We start from the raw sequence: 17889 nt of genomic DNA on the forward strand, positions 1-17889 counted from the left end.
AGAGTCCTCCGCCCGCCTGCGACCTGCACAGAGCCTTCAGCCGAGACGCTTCCATTCCGTGGAGGCGGGGCCCGTGGCCACGGGAACTGCCGACGGAACCTCCACACCGGGGGCGGGCACCGGCGGGCACCTATTGGCTGACGTACTCACGCACTCGGTAGAGGTGGATCGCTCCGCTGGAACATTTAATGCCTCCTCGCCACTCTCCGGCGCCGCGCCACTGTCTCTCCTCCTTCAGGACACCAACTCTGGTGGGGCGGTACCTCGGACCGTGTTGTGGTGCAGCTGTTGCAGCGGATCGGTCCTGTCCCGGTTGCGGTGTGAGGAGGCCGGCCCCCCGGATCCTTCCGCGCTGTGAGGTGGTGCGGCGGTCGCCATTTTGGGTACTGGAAGCTGCGCGGAGGACGGCCGGTGAGTGCGGACGGGGCTGCCGCTGCCGGGATGCGATTGGGGGCCAGGGAGGTGCCGGTAGCAAGGGGGGGCGCCTTTACCCGAGTGCCCGCTGGCAGGGCCGAAGGTAGGTCGAGCCTGCCTCGCCTGCTCTGTGAGACCTCTCGGCGCCGCCTCGCTGGGGATGGATCGGGGAGGGGTCGGGATCTCTGGCTTCACCCCCTCACGGTGCAGCCAACTCCGATAAAGCCAACCCAGCAGCCGCTCCGATAAAGCCCAACTCCCAGCGCTGCCGGCGCGGTGCTGGGAGCTATCGCTGGCGCCTTGGAGGTGCGCGGCGAGTCGGGCCCGCTGGCGCTGTGCTGGAAGCTGCCCTGGCGAGAGCCTCGTTGCGCTGCGGGGAGAGGTTGATTTAAGTCTGGTCACAGTAGCTGTGTGTCTGTAGGAAGGGACGGAGAGGCAAGGCAGGGAGGAAAGGATTGGGTCGGCCCTTCTGCTGCAGCGTGGCTGGAGCCTCATGCGGGGCAGTGAGTGCAACAGAACTCTTTGAGGGGCAGGATGGTTGGAAAAGAAGCAATGAGCTGGCTACTTAGTGGCTACCTTTGAGTTAAAGCAGGTTGTTTATGGGAATAGATGTTTACTAGGTACTTTTACAGAGACATTGCAACTCGTGCTGAGGCTTTCATGCTGCACTCTAAAGTTCTTTTAATGTTGTAGGAGTATGTTCGAGTTACAGAAGGGCAGAACCTTTTTTATGGCATCAGGCTTGGATCATGCATACATATTTCTGTGGCAGCGTTTTGAGTTTGGTTGGTTCTGTGCATCGCTGAAGTAACTATTGATGTGTGAATAGATCAGCTAAATAAACTGGATATACTGTAGATAAGATTTGTTACAGTGCAAAGCACTTGTTAACACACAAAATGTTATCGCTATCCAAAAGTCTCATCAAACTGTTCTTCAGATACAAGTTAAAGTCTTTCAGTGTGATAGTTCTTAAGCATTTTTGATGACTGGTTCTTGGCATAACAAAATGCTGTAACAAAATGTCTTCTGAGTTTTCTGTAGGGCTGAAGAGTTGAACTCGTGAGAGACTGGAGACATGCCAGAGTATGCATTCAAGAAGCAGGAAGTAGGAAGTGTGAGGGATATGAAATGGCAACTTTTCCCTCCTGATGACAGGATTGTAACAACCCTAGTTTGTACAGTCCTTAGGTTAATTATACAGCTAGTTTACAGCTTACATATTAATAGGCTTGGTTCTTGCAATTGATTTCATTTCCTTTAAAAATGTGGTTTTGTCCATGAAGTAACAGGATTTGACTGTGATAGTTGTCACAGATGGCATCTTGAGGCATTGGTTTACTTCCCTCACCTTTCAAAACAGGGAATGAAAGCATGTCTTCTAGCAGCTATGCAATTTATTGTGAAATCTGTGGTTTTTTTTCTACTCGGGCTTCTTAGATTTCTAGAGCTGAATCTCAAAACACATCTCAGTAAGCTTAGTGTACTGAACTGAGCACAGCCACACTTTCCTAAACCACTGCTGGTAGATGTTTCTCTAATGTTCTTAAAGCTTTACTGTGCTCTGCTATTGACATTAGTGGCTGGTGTCATTTACCTAGGTTAAAGAGACCCAGGGCCTTCTTGTTCTAGGATGTGTTTTCTAACCCTGTTCATATTTATGGGGTAATCCCAGGTTTTGATCAGCATAAATCTGTTTCTGGGGTCAAAATTCAGTCTATTAGAGTGGGACTATCCAGGAAGTTTCTATTCCCTGTTGTTGTGGATAGGTACAGGGCTGTAAAACGGAAAAGGGAATGATGAGTGCTGTAGGTCCAGTCATATTCAGGAATAGCAGGCCTGGGCCTGTTTGTTTGAATAATTCAGTGGTAGGGGTTTTTTTGTTTGGTTTTTTTTTGGGGTTTGTTGTTGTTTTTTTCTTGTCCTTGAGTAAAGCCGTGACTGCTCCTTCTGACTGGCAGGTCTTGGTTCCACTGACTTTCCGTCTTCTTTCACAGCAAGCATCTATCATGTTGGGCGCTGGGTTCAAGGCTGAGCGCTTGCGAGTTAACCTGCGCCTTGTCATCAATCGCCTCAAACTGCTGGAGAAAAAGAAGAGTGAGTATTTGAGGGGACAAGTGCAACCCAGGGTGCTCTTGGGGCTCAGGAGCCTTGAGACTGTTCTGGAGTTGGGGTACTTTCATGGGCCAAGTATGGAGAAGTCTTTTGCTTTCCCTTGCTGGACCCAGGCCTTGCAGTCTGCCCTGGTGTACCCATTGGAGCAGGCTGGCCACCTTCCTTGGTGTGCAGTCTGTGGGGCACGTGGGGTGGTAGCATTGGGCTGTGTGTGAAGGGACATGCCAGTTTGCCCCAGGAGGGGCTTTCCTGGGCTTTCTGTATTCACAGCATGGTGGGGAGGCTCTCCCCACCTGTCCTGCTCAGACACGGATAAGATCCATGGTTCTGACTGACTCCGCAGGGAAATCAAAGGTGTAGGAGTAATTTTTGGCACCTAAAAGCCCACTCTCTCTTATTCTGTGAGTTAGTGTGCTAGGACTTAGACACAAGGGCTCAACCAAGCCATGGCAGAGTGGCTTGCATTGCAGAAGCTCAATGAAGGAGAGAGAGAAGCTTGTGGTGACTGTGTGGTGGGGACTGTGGATGGTTATGAAGGCAGCAGCTCTGCCAGCACAGTGACGGGTCTTGGGGATATGTGCTGTAGCTGAGCTGGCCCAGAAGGCAAGGAAGGAGATTGCAGATTATCTGGCAGCCGGAAAAGATGAGCGTGCCAGGATTCGTGTGGAGCACATCATCCGTGAAGATTACCTTGTGGAGGCCATGGAGATCCTGGAGCTGTACTGCGACCTGCTGCTAGCCCGCTTCGGCTTGATTCAGTCCATGAAGTAAGCTCTGGCCTAGAGGGGGTGCTGTGGGAGGGGGTCCAGGCCCCTGGGCTCAAGGAGGAATGCTGCTAGGGGCAGGCCTGGGATACAGAAGGGGACCTGTGTTTGGGTGTTCTAGGGATTTCAGAGTGCTTTTTTTCTCAGGCAGGGAAAACTGGAGCCCAGCAAGGTTGATGGGACCTTCAGGCTAAGCAGATTGAGGGCAGCAAAGACTTAAGTGCTTGGTGTGGAGATAGGATTGTCTTCTGTTATCCATAGGGAGCTGGACTCTGGCCTGGCAGAAGCAGTATCTACACTGATTTGGGCTGCACCACGACTCCAGTCAGAAGTGGCTGAGTTGAAGATTGTGAGTAGGGTTATTTGAGGGGTGCTACGTGTGCAGGGTGGGGGTGACGCTGCAAGAGGCTGGTGAATGTCTTTGGGCCTCTATTATTAAGGCAGACGACATGTTTTTATGGGCTCTGCAGATTGAGACCCCAGTATAGGTGTCCCTGAAGCATCAGGGGTGGCTAAGACTGCTCAGCTGGGGCACTCAGTAGCAGAAATGAGAGCAATACAGCAGATACGTAGTATGTGATTTCTCCTATTGCAGGTTGCTGACCAGCTCTGTGCCAAGTACAGCAAGGAGTATGGGAAGCTGTGCCGGACAAACCAGATTGGGACAGTCAATGACAGGGTAATGAACTGGTGGAACAGCAGCAGCCAGCTGGAGCTGGCAGAACAGACATGACTGCTGTGGCTTTCTGCACCCTTTTTGGGTCACCAGTGGCTGATGCCTGTGGCTCATGCAGGGTAGGGTCCTGCATGTGGTGAAGCACAGTGCTGAGGTCCCTGGTGGTGGGGCCTTGCTGTGCTGGCTGCAGATGAAAAGGAGCAGCACACATGGAGCCCTGGCCTGTGGCTGCCAGCAGCCTCCCTTGCAGCAGTGCTGTTCTGGGAGGAAGGGCATCCCTCCCTGTAGCAGCTGGGGTGGAGCTTTGCTGCACTGCCCCGTCCCATGAGTGTCTCTCTACGTTGTATTCTAGCTGATGCACAAGCTGAGTGTGGAGGCACCACCCAAGATTCTGGTGGAGAGATACCTCATCGAGATTGCTAAGAATTACAATGTGCCCTATGAACCTGACTCTGTGGTGATGGTGAGTGAGGCGTCTGCAAATCTGGACCTCCTTTTGGTGTTCCAGTGGCTGAAATGTGTGGGCTTTCAGAGCACAGGGCTGTGGCATTGCAGCAAGGTCAGTGATAATTGTGCTTTGATATTTTGTGGACGGCCTTTGAGTACACGATCTCTGCTCCTTCCCACAGCCCTACAGCATGTGGCCATAGTTAGCCATGCTATAGTCTGGTTACCTTTATGATTCCCATTAATATCACTGTGTAGCTGCTGTCTATTCTGTCCTCATTGTGTTGTCCCATCTTCTCCAAGCTGCATCTAATGCTCTTCAGAGGGATGGGATCAGAACAGGGATATGTTGGTGAGCAGAATTCTTCCACCCTCTCCAGGCTGAAGCCCCTGCAGGCGGAGAGGCAGATCTGATTGATGTGGGATTTACAGATGATGTGAAGAAGGGTGGCCAAGGAGGGGGAGGAGGTGGTGGGTTTACAGCCCCAATGGTTGGTCATGATGGATTAGTACCCATGCCAGTGATGATGCCTATGCCCATGCCAACACCAACTCCGCCCTTCTCCTACCCACCTCCAAAGGGACCGGTAAGTGCCTTTGCTTTGATGTTCCCTGTTTCTGTGGAAGACTCCAGTTGTGGTGCTTAGCTTATGCCTGCTGCCTTGAGAGTGTCTATACCTGATAGCTTGATGTGTCAGAAGGCTATCACGTTGGGATGGAAACTGTTGGCAGTGCAGCTGAAGCTTCATATTGCTTCTTGACTGTGGAGGTTCCTAGCCCTGTTCTCCAGCCAGCCCTCTTTGCCTTCAGGGAACAGGGGAGTCCAGACTTAACTCCTGAATCAGTCTTCTGACTGCCAGACTTTTGACCATGGGTTGGGCTGCATTTTGACTTTGGTAGGCTGGTAGTGTGCCAAGATTCAGTTAAGGAAATGAGGTGAGTTTTGTAGGGTGGGAACAGCACATAAGAATGCAGAAGTGCTCTGCCTTCAGACCTGCAAGGGAAGGAGACCCAGGCCAGTGACTCTTGGAGATGTCTTATTGTGAGGCTGGAAGGTGGGAGCTGGAAACAGCACTGTTCTCCAAATTCAACCATTTACAGGGTATCTGTATAGACTGCAAAGTAGTGGAACAGTGGGATGGGTTGGAGTCTTTATATTGGTGCCAGCAGTGCTGCAGTGGTTTTTGTAGAGAATCTGGGCCAAGCATCATCAGCTGGCTGTTGTCCCAGGCATAAATACAGTGAGAACTTGTGCCAAGTATATGTTTTTTTGAGGCACTGTTGTGTTAGAAGGGTAATACAAAGCCTTGAGTGAGCCAGAGACCTCCTTTGTCCTTTGTCATGCTGCACTCTGGAAAATGGCTCGTGTGTTTAATGCAGGGTATTGCCCTCTTTGTCCTGGTACTTCTAACGCCTTGAAAGGTGAGGTGTTTAGTCATGATGGCTCTTTAGAATAACCCATAGTAGTGTTATCTGGGTTTGGTTGTTCTAGGTGACTACATCTGGCTTAATACTTGTAAATCTTTTCCTTATAAGTATAAACTATACTCGGTTGGATACTTTCCTGCATTTACCTGAGATCACTTTCTCTGACTCGCACAGTAGCTATGGGTGTCATGGTTACTCTCCCAGGTGAGTTGTTTGGTGCACGACTGTAATCTCTCTGTACAGGAGAACTTCAGTGGTGTACCAGTGGGGACCTATCAGCCTTTCACCAACATTCACCCACCACCAGTTCCGGCAAACCCACCAACATATGAGTCTGTAAGTGCCTGAGCTGGATCACCATTGTAGGCAGCACAGGGAACTGCAAGAAGAGGGCTGTGGTAGCCACAGAAAAGGCAAATGTTGATGAAGCACATTGCTGTTGCCCTGTGTAGATCTGGGGGTGGTGCTTGTTGTTGCTTAGAGTGTGGTGAATCACCGAGTGCATGTGATGGGAGGATGACTTGTGACCTCATTCAGCTGTGTGGTTTGCCTGCAAAAGAAAGCCAAGGTTTATTTTACTGCTTTGTTAAAATGGTGATAAATAGTTAACAAGTAGAGTCCACAAATTCTGGGTTTTTTTATGTCGGGGCATATTGCCTTTGGTCTGCTTGATTATGGCTTTTGAACTAACACACAGTTAGCCTGGGTGACAATTTTGGCTGACTTGGATGATGTATGTTTAAACACTTCCTCTCCCAGACTTTTCTCAGTCCTTGGGGACAACCAAGGAGAGGATGGACCCTTTTCTTTCTCTGCTTGTCTATGTTTTTGTTGCTGCAGTTCAGGACCACACCTCCCATCTTGCTTTCAGTGACATGCTGCTTCTTTTTCTAGTATCCTGGGTATAGGGATGAGCATCGCCAAGCACCCGTGAGTGCTGACACCTTGTACCAGCTGTACAGCAGCCTTTGGGTGCAAGCGGTGCAGGCACAGACACAGGAGCTTTTAGCTAGGTGGGGACAGATGTCCCTGCAGCCTGCAGGGAATGAGGAGTTAAGCCAGCACAGCTGACCATGGGCCTTTGTCCCAGCTGGATGAAGACCTGAGATGGGGTTCATTTCATACCTTACTACTGGTTACAAGGACATGTCTGTCCTTTGTGAAAGAAAAGAAGTGGTGGCTGTGATTACAGCCATGGATGAAGAGGGCAGTCTTCTCACACGTCTGTAATAAATATTTCAGACCTGCTAGTGGACATGTTCTGTTAATCCAGTTCTGGAATATGGCCAGTGGAGATGCTTTAATTGACAGGGAGGGAAAGTCAAAGCACTCCCCTCCTTTTCTAGGGTAGAAAGGCAGGTTCCTGTGAGTGTGTTGGGAGCCATAGCCTCCAGCCCACTAGTGCGGCTGCTGCTGCCCGTGAGCAGTGCCTACACATCAGTGAAATCCTCTGACATGTATCAAAGAGCTGTAGTAAGTAACAGTCTTTTTCAGATTGCCGAGCCTAACGCTGACAAGGACACTCCTGCGCCGGTGCCTGGTGAGTACATCCAGAAGTTTGGGAAACCTGGGATGGTCAGGGGCTGTACTTAGCTCAGGATCCTGGTGTCCCTGGAAGGAAGCTTTCCACACAGGGAGCAATTTGTACAACCTAATGCACTTTGAGAGCATGATTTGAGCCTGGAGAGGATTCTGACAGGAGTGCAGAGTATCCTCTCAAAACAGGGCAGATCCAGACTTCCACCGGGAAACTCAAGAACTAGAGTCTGACATAGGAGTCAGTACTAGGTCTCCAGCTTAAGCTGTCCTGTCAGAGCAAAAATGAGGTGCCGCATGATAAAATGAGAAAACAACAGCTCTAAGTGGCAATGTATTTTTACACACTGTAAATAATACTGCTCTGCAGCAAGAGAATGAAAGGAGTATGTACCAAGAGGGTAGACAGGTTTTGTATTAATGTCAGTGTTGAAATTGCATACAGCAGAGCAGGGCTAGTAGTGATAGCTGTTATCCATCAGTCCATCTGCCTAAAGTCTTACAAGGTGCTTCTTGCAGCGTAATTAGATCATAACAAAATTCTCCTGTCTTGTGCAGTGTGATTTTTGCTTTGTGTGTTTTGAAAGTACTTGTTATCTCTAGCTTTTGATAAAGGCTGAGAGGCTTTTTAGAGTAAGTAGACCCTTGCCAGCTGCAACAAGATTTTCTCTGGGGAGTGTTTCTGTGTGCTGAAGAAGATACGCCTCTGGGTGCACTGGGTCTGGCTGTATGCTTCAGTCTCAGCTGTGTGACAGTGTGATACTGGTGTTTGTCTCTAGGAGGTGCTGGAGTGAGGAGCTCTAGGCTTTGGATCTTGGTACAGTCCTGCCATTGCAGGTGGGGGCAACTCCAGCCCGGCCGCAGCGGGCTGTAGGCTGCAGAGGTGCTTCTGCTGCAGCCTCGGCACAGGTCTGCAGGTCTGGATCTGCCTCGGCTGCTGCTCGTTCCAGCCTCCTAAAGCTGAGATGTGGTTTTCCCCAGTGAGTCTCTGTAATCTGAGCTGCCTGACCACTGGTCCTGTTCTGAAAACCCCGTTGGTACTGCCAGTTTTGGTAGAACAGCCTTTCTTTTGTGTGGCCCTCTTGTGTCTGTGGTAGTGAGGTAAAATGATATTTCTCTTACTCTAAATAGGGCCCGGGCCCAAGTCGGAGGCTTCTCCTAAACCACAAGCTGGAGCTCCTAATACCATTGATAACTTTGTGCTGCCTGAACTGCCATCTGTACCAGACACGCTGCCAACAGCATCTGCTGGCGCCAACTCTTCTGCCTCTGAAGACATTGACTTTGATGATCTTTCTAGGAGATTTGAGGAGCTGAAGAAGAAAACATAAAACTGACTGGGCTGTAACCCCAAGGTGAGGGGCAGGAGCTGTGATGCCTCTTCTCACTGAAACTGACTCCCGTTGAAATTTGTTTTATCTGTTAACCTCAAATGAATGCACTCTTCTCTTTGAGCTCTTTTCTCACCATACTTAAACCAGCTGCTGCCACTGTCCTGACCTTTGTTGGTCCAGGAGGTGAGCTGCGGGAAGTCTGGTGAGACTGGAGCAGGAAACAGCTCCTGTCTGTCTGGGAAGCTGTACAGGGAAGCTGTGCTTGGCCTTCAGTCTCAAGGGCAGCATTGCCCACAGGCTCCCCCTCTCTGCTCCATGGCATCTGTGGTCAGGGTGATTAAGTCTCTTTGTTAGGATTTCCAGATAACTGGGGCTGAGGTGGGGAACATGGTTGTGTGTGAGGAGATGTAACATTGTCCTTCAGGGTGTACCCATCTGCCACCTCCCTGGCTCCAGCTGTATCTGGTCGCAGTTTGCCTGATGTCCTCTTTCACTCCTGCTGGATGCTTGAGGCCTCTCCATGGTGTTGGCCGTGTCCTCAGCCCTGTTCCCTGTCCTGACCCCACGGGCACTGCATGTAGGCCAGACGGAGGAGCTTGCAGGTGCCGACTGGGCACTGAGTGCGCAGGTTAATCAAGGCTGAGGAGCCCTGACAGGACGCGTGGCAGCAGCTCTGCTTACGGAGCACGGTGGAGGGTGCTGGTTGTACCTGTGTCCCCTCTGGCACAGTCTGGTGTCTCTGTACGTAGCGCTTCACGGGACCGTTCCTTGGCGCTCGGCTGATTTGTACGGTGCGGGTTGGTTCCTAATAAAGCCGGGGCTGGAGCGGCCGTGTCCGGTGCTGCGGGGACCAGGGACGAGGGGACGGGACCCCCGGGCTTGGGGGTGGGGGTGGGTAAGGGCGGGCTCGCTCCGGGCTCCGCCCCCTCGGCTCTAGCCCCGAGCTCTGTCGTTTCGCTATTGGCTGCACGGTCCGGCCTCAGCCAATCACCGGGGCGGGGTCGCGGAAGTGACCCTCCACGTTTCGGGCTGAGCAGATGGCGGCGCCGCTGCGCGTGAGCTGCCGGAGGGCCGCGGGCGGGGCGGGGGACGTAGGGCAATAGGGACGGAGCGGGGCGGCCGCGTGGGGGCCGCGGGGCCGGTACGGGAGGGTTGTGGGGCGGGCACCGTCCTGACTATGTCGCTGCTGACCATTTCCCGCAGGGGCGGCTGCGGACGCTGGCGGCGGCGCTGGGCGGCTGCGGGCTGCTGTTGGGCTCGGCGCTGGCGGCGGGCGATGAGCGGCTCTACGCGGCGGCGATGCCCGCGCTGCGCGCGCTACCCCCCGAGGCAGCGCACAGGCTGGCCCTGCGCTTCGCCGCCCTGGGGCTGCTGCCTCCCGCCCGTTCCGACGGCCCAGCGCTGGTGCGGCTCTGCGGTGGGCGGACACCGGGGCGGGGGATTGGCGGGGGGCAGTGGGCATGGGGGGAGAGCGGGCAGGTCCGCGGCGGGCTATGAGCTCTGCCAGCCCGCGGAGGTGCCCACCGGGGCTCCTTGCATGGTCCCGGGCTCAGAATATGGCCCCGGCCGGAGCGTAGGCCCCCTGGGCAAAAGAAACGGAGGACAGGGGCTGGGGCGAAGGTCTGGTTCCCGGCTGATCGTGTGTGACCCGGCCCCCGCCCCGCAGGAGGTGCAAGTGCTCGGGCACCGGTTCTGCAACCCGGTGGGCCTGGCGGCTGGCTTCGACAAGCACGGCGAGGCCGTGGATGGGCTGTACAAGATGGGCTTCGGCTTTGTGGAAGTCGGGACTGTAACGCCGCAGCCCCAGGAGGGGAACCCCAGGCCTAGGGTGTTCCGGCTGGTGGAGGATGAGGCAGTCATTAACAGGTGGGACCCGAGGGTGCAGCTCTGCAGGGTCCCATGGGCTGCCCACACGGGGCTGGGTGTTTGTTTGGGTGGTACTGGCTCTGCTGTGGTGGCTCCTCTGTGAGATGTGCTGAGCAGAGTTGAGCTGTCTCTTCCCGTTTCTCCTGTGTCCTGCTCGGGTCTTGTGGCCCCAGCACAGGCCTGAACCTTGCCTGTTGTGGTGCAGGTATGGGTTCAACAGCCACGGCCACGCTGCAGTGGAGTGCAGGCTGCAGGCCCGCCAGGATACACAGCTCCGGCTCACTGCTGGTGAGGCAGCTTATCAGACTTTGCTCTTGGAGTTTGCAGGGTGGGTTTGGGGTCTCCGATGTAGTTTTTTGTCTTCATGGGTTCCATGTAGACCAGGAAGAGTGTGTAAAACCAGTGTCCAAGCATGGGAGGGCCCTGGCCAGACCAAGGTGCACTAGGACAGCAGGAACCCTGTTGGGGCTGTAGCTCTTCTCTTTGGGACTGTGACCAAGACCTTTCTCCAGGCATTTGCTCTGCAACAGAGGCTACGTTTGCTGCTTTGGGCAGGATGTGTCTGCTGAGAGCAGCCAGAGCTGGGCAGTTTCCCAGAGCAGTCTCTGCTGTGTGGCCAGGCTGGAGGCTGCGGTGCTGGAGGTGCTAAGTGGGGCAGCTGTGGTGATGCTCCTGTGCTTGCAGGACATTCCCAGGCAAACCTCCATGAAACACATGGTCTGCATATCCCCATCTTGATTTTAGCTGGTGCTGGGGCTCCTTTGTCAGGTGCTCTGGGCGGTGGGTGGTCCTGCTGCTATGCTTCAGCCATGTCTGTGTTCCAGTGGGGATGCCCCTTGGAATCAATCTGGGCAAGAACAAAAGCTCCACTGATGCTGCAGCTGACTACGTGGCTGGGGTCCGGACACTGGGCCCTTTGGCTGACTATCTGGTTGTGAATGTGTCCAGCCCAAACACGCCAGGGCTGCGGCACCTGCAGAGCAAGGCTGAACTACAGGACCTGCTGACCAAGGTGGGTGACCCTCACAGCCAGCCCAGACCACAGCTGCACCAGGGGTGCATCCTGTGCCCTGGTAGCGCCTGCTCTGCTCCAGCCAGGTTTGCCAGCACAGGGAGGAGCATGGTGGCACCCTGGAGAGGAGGGCAGAGCCACCAAGATGTCCCCTGGTCAGCTGCTGGCACAGGGCTCACTGGGAACTATACTCCATCAAGAAGCACATAAGCTGTGTGGCACTGCCCTCCGCTTTGCCTCCCTGTCCCATGGCACTGGGACTCACTGTGGGCCTGTGCAGGTTGCATGCCCTGGCAGCACTTGAGGAGAGCAGGGCCCATCCCGTGCTGCTGCTGCTGGTGGGTGCGTGTGTGTCCCCAGCACACGTTGCTCTGTGCCCCATGCACTGCCCTGCAGGTACTGGCGGCACGGGATGCACTGCCTTGTGGACACAAGCCAGCTGTGCTTGTGAAGATCGCCCCTGACCTCAGCACACAGGACAAACAGGACATTGCCAGCGTTGTCTGCGAGGTGAGGAGGGGGGAGCAGGAGGCTGGCAAGGAGCTGGGTGCTGTGTCCTGCCTCACCCCCTGCAGCGTGATCGCAGGACTGCTGTGCTCCTGGCAAGTCACCTCTGAAGGGACAGGCAGACCTGCAGCACTCTGGCTGCTGTAGGGACAGTGCCCTGTGTAGCTCTGAGTCTATGAGGGCCTCTCTGTGCCACCCAGAGCCAGGGAGAGGTGGCCGCTTTGTCCCAGGCATGTTGCTTGGTGCATGTCCCTCGGGGATGCTGGCCTGGCGGCACCTGGTGGGTGAGAGCAGGGGTTGCTCATGGACCTCATGCTGCTCCCCCCCCCCCACCCCAGCTCGGTGTGGATGGGCTGATTGTCAGCAACACCACGGTGAGCCGCCCCAGCAGCCTCCGGAGCAGGCAGCGCTCAGAGCCTGGCGGCCTCAGCGGGAAGCCCCTGCGGGAGCTCTCCACACAGACCATCAGGGACATGTACTCCCTCACCCGAGGTAGGGGCAGGGGCCTGGGGGTGTGGGCCAGTGTTGCCCGCGCTGTCCTGACCCTGTATCTGCCACAGGCCAAGTACCCATCATCGGGGTGGGTGGTGTGAGCAGTGGGCAGGATGCCCTGGAGAAGATCCGTGCTGGAGCCTCGCTTGTGCAGATGTACACAGCGCTTGTGTACCACGGGCCACCGGTGGTGCAGGCAGTGAAGCAGGAGCTGGAGGAGCTGCTGAGGTGAGTAAAGGCCAGACACGTCCCCAGGGCAGCTCCAGGCAGCCATATGCCAGTGCTCAGGCACAGTACTGCTGGGCCAAGGCAGGGTGCCAGGCCGGCCCATGGCCACACACTGTCCCTTGTAGGGAGCAGGGCTTCAGGAACGTCATGGAGGCAGTTGGAGCTGATCACCAGTCCTGACATGCTGCAGAACCAAGGTTGCACTGGAGGAGCTCTGGACAAGCAGGGATATGTCTGATGTTTCCAGCACTGGGCAGGCTGGGACTAAGCTGAGGCCCTGGTCCCAGCCTTTGGGAAGGGTCAGTGCTGATGGGGAGTAGCGGAAGGGGCCTCCTGTTGGTGCTGTTGTCCAGGGCTGTATTTTGTCTCTCCTGTGTTTGGGCTCCCCAGCAGAAAGCAGCATTGGGTAAGGCTCTGCTGGCTGGCGAAGAAGGCCCAAGGGTCAGCCCTGTGCACTGTGGGCTGTCCTCTGTCCTAGCTCCTGCTGCAGCACTTCCATGGAGGGTTTGCCTTCCCTTGTGTTACCGCCAGAGCCATGGGCCAGACAGTGTATGGGGTGTCCTCCTGCCTGGGACCCACAGCCCCTGCCCTTGTTGGTGCTTGGTCCTGCACCACAGCAGGATCTGCGTTCCCCCGCTATCCACGTGGTACTGATGTAAACCTTGGTCCTGCCCGAGCATCAATAAATGTTTGTCTGCCCTAGTCCTGTGTGTGCTTTGGGGACCCCCTGGGGTCAGAGGGATGCAGTCCAGAGGGCTTAGCTCTCTGTGCTGTACCTTGTCAGAGCAAGTTTTTCCCGTGGCAGAAACCCTGCGGTAGCCCAGCTCTGGGAGGGATCTGCACAAAACTCACCAGGGCTTCCTTTGCAGAGAGCTCTGCCTGAGGCTGGGCCCTGGGAGGTGTGAGGCACTGTTTATTCCCTTTGCTGACGGTACATAGGTGTTTGGAGAGAGCTGTGGTTATGCCCTGTTGGTTGTTATGAAAAGGCCCTCTTTGTTCATGCCTCTGGAGTCTGCTTTGCCTTTGGAGCCTCCAGTTGACTGCAGCTTCACCCTGGGCTCCCTGTGGTCATCTCCAGCTTTTCTTGAGCAACACAGCTGTACCTGGACACACTGTTCCCTCTTCAGCCCCACAGCCCACCGTGCAGAGCAAGATTGCAACTCAGCTCTTCACCAGCCTTGTTTACAGGAGGAGCAGGAGTGCTGAGCCAGTTCTCTGTGGTCTCAAGCTCACATCAGGGCTGCCTCCCTCCTGCTCCCTGCTTCTGCAGCCCTCTGCTTCTTCATCTCCGAGGCGTTCTGCTTGTGGCTGCTCTAAGCCTGTTACCAAATGCAACAGCACCTTCCTGAGTGCTGGTGCAGTTCATGGATCAGAGCCCTGATGCATCATGTGTCGGACTCCAGCTTTCTGTGTTTCAGCTGCGGCTGCATGAGTGTGACTGGTGCTGGGCCAGAGCTGTCCAGCCCTGCGTGGTTTGTGGCACAGGCACCCCATGAGAGGGGGCAAGCTTGCACAGGGTGGGAAGGCCTTTGCTGAAGTGTGTGACCAGACAGATCCCTCTGGGGCCCGGAGGGCGGGAGTACAGGAGGGTGCTGGTGGGATCCCGGCAGGCCCAACTTCAATGGTAACAGCAGGTGCGTGGGCCCCGCACGCTGCCCTTGGCTGTGCTGCTGGAAGCAGACCCCGCTTCCCAGCGCCGCCTGCCTTGTGCTGCTCTGCGCCGCTGCGGCCGCTTCCAGCTGGGCTCTGTCCAGCGGCCGCTGCACCAGTTCCCGTCAGGCTGGTCCGTGCCCCGGCCCTACGGACAAACCAGTGCCCCGAGGGGCTTTGGCCGCGGGTGCGCGGGAAGGGGCGGGTGCTTGCGGGAAGAGGTTAGCCCTGGCGCGGTGCCGTGGACCCTGCGGCGGAACGGACACGCTGCACCCTCGGCCGGCCGGGCCTGCACAGGACACTGTGGGGCGGCAGGGGGCAGGGTGTACCCCGATGTGAGAGGTGCTGTGTGCAGGGTGTACCCCGATGTGAGGGCTGGCAGGGAGGGTGGTGGGTGTTTGGGCAGAGCCAGGCGCAGGATGGATGGGGCTCGGGCCCTGTGCCCATCACCGGCCAGCCGTGGGTGGGTGCTGGTGCTCTGAGGGGCTGGCATGTGCTCTGCAAGGCCTGTTCAAGACAATGACATGGGGCAGTTCTGTAGGGCTGGCCCTGCTTCCTGCAGGCCTCAGTCGGTGTCATGGTGCCAGGGCACCCAGGGCTGCAGTCAGATCCCTTCCTGCATGTTTGTAGCTGCAGGATCCCAGAACTTCTTGGCAGAGCCAGGACCAGCTCCAGGCTGGCCGCGAGCCAGCGGGGGTTGTTTGTGCTCTTCCTGCTGGGAAAGGTGCTGGCTGCAGGCAGCGGGGGTCAAGAGGTCTGGAGCAGGGGCTGCCCCAAGGCGGGGGAGGTTGCAATAAAAGGCGTGAAGAGAGAGCCCGGGGCAGGACCAGCTTGCAGGAGGAGGCTGCTGTGAGGAGAGGGAGCCATGAGCATGGGGTGAGCAATGTGCTGTGTCTGCCCGGCTTGTCCTGAGGACCCGGCCCTGCTGGGGGCTGTGGCAGGACCAGAGTGGGGTTGCAGGTCCCAGCACTGCAGCCTCCTCCTCCACAGCAGCAGCGTCCAGGTCTGACCCAGGCAACTTCTCCAGCCTGTCTGGTGCCCAGAGCCCCTGGAACAGAGCATGAGCCTGGCCACAGCACTGGTCGTGGTGGAGCCCACACTGGGAGCAGGGGTAGGAGTCCTCTGCTGAGTGTGTCCCTTCTTCCCTTGCAGACCTGCAGTGCTGCTGGTTGCCAGCCTGGCCTGGACTGCGCTGGAGACTGCAGCTGCCTCCGGTACCTTACAGGGCAGGGGTGGGAGCTCAGGGGCACGGACAGAGGCAGGGGGGGTGAGGCAGGGAGATGGGACTGGGGGGGGACCCGCAGGAGGTGGGGGCTCTGTCCTGGGCTGTTCCTCCCAGCCAGCTGAGCCTCCACTTCCTGCAGAGTGGAGCTGTGTAAAGCCTGCGGAGATTGAGCATGGGTATGTGGACCACCTTGTCAAGTACCACTGTGACCCGTACTACCAACTGCGTGGCGCTGGTGATGGTGAGGCTTGTCCCCTGATCCAGGTGCTGCACAGAGCTGCCCCTGCCCCAGTGCTGGATAATGCAATCCTGTCCTATCCCTACTTGGCTTCCTTGGGGCTACAATTATCTCCCCTACTCACTCAAGCCCAGGGAGGTACAAGTACCTTTGTGCCTCCCTGGCTGTGGGGCTTTCCCCTGTGCAGAGCAGAGGTGCTGACTCTGATTTCCCTCCAAAGGGACATACAAGTGTGATGAGAATCACACATGGGTTAGCCTCGGAGCTGGCAAGGAGGCACCTGTCTGCGAGCCAGGTGAGAGCAGAGCTGCAGGGACTGCAGCAAGCAGGGTGGTGGGAGGCTGACAGTGTCTGCCTGTGCAGCCAGGGGCCTGCAGGAACTGCTCACATGTTCAGTGCTGCTCCCTGGGTCTGCTGCTGGCACCTGCCAGCCTCAGGGGCTCAGCAGGGCCATGCTCTGCCCCATGCAGTGTGCGGGAACCCAAAGAACCCCCCAAGGCAGATGCAGCGCATCACTGGGGGCCTGCTGGCTGGGAAGGGCAGCTTTCCCTGGCAGGGCCGGCTGGTGACACGCCACAACCTCACCGTGGGGGCCACGCTCATCAGTAACCAGTGGCTGCTGACCACGGGCAGGAACGTGTACCTGAACCACAGCGACAGCGCCAAGCCGGAGGACATTGCCCCTACACTGCAGCTCTTCCTGGGTGGCCGGGAGCAGCCTGCCCTGGCCATTGAGCACGTGGTGTTGCACCCCGGCTACCCAAAGGCTGTGGATCTGGCCCTGCTGAAGCTCAAGGAAAAGGTGCTTCTTGGAGAGGAGACAATGCCCATCTGCCTGCCCCAGAAAGACTATGTGCAGCCAGGGCGTGTGGGTTATGTCTCAGGCTGGGGCCGTGGTGCCACCTTTGCCTTTCCCAGCATGCTGAAGTATGTTATGCTGCCAGTGGCAGAGGGGGAGAAGTGCCGGCAGTACTACGGGGCACGGAACGTGTCCTCCTGGGTGCAGCCCCTCCTCACCAGTGACACCTTCTGTGTGGGCATGAGTGAGCTGCAGGAAGACACGTGCTATGGGGATGCTGGTGGTGCCTTCGCCGTGCACGACCCTGATGACGACACATGGTATGCAGCTGGCATCCTCAGCTATGACAAGACCTGCAGCGCCTCCAAGTATGGCGTATACGTGGATGTGCAGCGTGTCCTGGCCTGGATCAAGGACACGGTGGCGGCCGGCTGAGGGAGGGCTGTGCATGAATAAAGCTGCCCCGCACCCACCACAAGCAAGCTCTGTGTGCGTGTCTGTCTGTGAACAGCATGTGCATGCCCTCGGTGGGGCAGTGCCTGTGGGAGCTGTGCAGGGCTCCCCTGTGGGGGTGCCTGGGGGGCCTTGTCTGTAGGGGCTGCCTTGGGCTCTGTGGGGTTCTCCCCTTCCCCCTGGGTGTGGGGTGTCTGTGGCGTTCCTCCCTGCCCTGTGCTGTGTGGGTGTCTGTGAGTAGCCTAGAGACTGGTGGGGGTCTGTGGGTGGTTGAGGAAGAGTGGCTGGAAACTGCTCATGGGAAAGGAGCTTGGGGTGCTGATTGATGGAGCTGAGCTTGAGCAGCTTGTGCCAAGGAAGCCACCAGCATCCTGGCCTGTATCAGCACCAGTGTGGCAGCAGGGCCAGGGCAGGGACTGTGCCCCTGCACTGGACACTGGTGAGACCTGATTCGGAGAAAACTCCAGGAACAAACTCACCAACAGAGTTTCAAGCTGACAAGCAGGTATTCTTTATTGCGGCGCCGGGAGACACGGGAGATAGCTCATCCTAACGTGTATCACCGTATTTCTACACAAGCCGTCATTATATAGTCACCAGGCATACATGCATATTCGTGAGGCTATGCATGAATTATATTATTTTCCGGAAAGTTTCCCGCATGCATACAAAAATGTGGTGGTGGTCTTTGAGGGTCGTTTACTT

General features: G+C 56.3%; 3 protein-coding genes across 6 annotated transcripts; all 3 read left to right on the top strand.

Annotated features, from left to right (window-relative positions):
* Positions 1-376: 376 nt before the first annotated feature.
* Positions 377-8834, top strand: IST1 (IST1 factor associated with ESCRT-III). 2 transcript variants are annotated; one of them, XM_061365025.1, is made up of 10 exons: positions 377-411; positions 2412-2511; positions 3116-3296; positions 3555-3642; positions 3889-3972; positions 4322-4432; positions 4797-5003; positions 6088-6180; positions 7339-7384; positions 8512-8834. In XM_061365025.1, the coding sequence occupies exons 2-10, from the start codon at positions 2424-2426 to the stop codon at positions 8709-8711; spliced, it is 1098 nt and encodes a 365-aa protein (XP_061221009.1). In that variant the 5' UTR covers positions 377-411; positions 2412-2423; the 3' UTR covers positions 8712-8834. The 2 variants fall into 2 exon arrangements, with proteins under 2 accessions (XP_061221009.1, XP_061221010.1); XM_061365026.1 differs by lacking the exons at positions 377-411; positions 3116-3296.
* An 873-nt stretch (positions 8835-9707) lies between these two features.
* DHODH (dihydroorotate dehydrogenase (quinone)) lies at positions 9708-13521 on the top strand. 3 transcript variants are annotated; one of them, XM_061365027.1, is made up of 9 exons: positions 9730-9769; positions 9918-10118; positions 10381-10580; positions 10786-10868; positions 11405-11592; positions 11989-12102; positions 12438-12591; positions 12660-12819; positions 12945-13521. In XM_061365027.1, the coding sequence occupies exons 1-9, from the start codon at positions 9752-9754 to the stop codon at positions 12997-12999; spliced, it is 1173 nt and encodes a 390-aa protein (XP_061221011.1). In that variant the 5' UTR covers positions 9730-9751; the 3' UTR covers positions 13000-13521. The 3 variants fall into 3 exon arrangements, with proteins under 3 accessions (XP_061221013.1, XP_061221011.1, XP_061221012.1); XM_061365029.1 differs by lacking the exon at positions 9918-10118 and having other exon boundaries at positions 9708-9769; XM_061365028.1 differs by lacking the exons at positions 12660-12819; positions 12945-13521 and having other exon boundaries at positions 11679-12102; positions 12438-12578.
* Positions 13522-15231: 1710 nt separating this feature from the next.
* Positions 15232-17209, top strand: LOC133218532 (haptoglobin-like). The gene is made up of 5 exons (XM_061365030.1): positions 15232-15345; positions 15622-15683; positions 15834-15935; positions 16153-16227; positions 16403-17209. Exons 1-5 carry the CDS (start codon positions 15335-15337, stop codon positions 17164-17166), a joined length of 1014 nt encoding a protein of 337 aa, XP_061221014.1. The 5' UTR covers positions 15232-15334; the 3' UTR covers positions 17167-17209.
* The last annotated feature ends 680 nt before the right edge of the window (positions 17210-17889 follow it).

Source organism: Neopsephotus bourkii, unplaced genomic scaffold (genome assembly GCF_033783945.1).
Source record: "Neopsephotus bourkii isolate Nb327-2 ecotype Australia unplaced genomic scaffold, CSIRO-AGI_Nbou_v1 NB_1266, whole genome shotgun sequence".
Lineage (NCBI taxonomy): Eukaryota > Metazoa > Chordata > Aves > Psittaciformes > Psittacidae > Neopsephotus > Neopsephotus bourkii.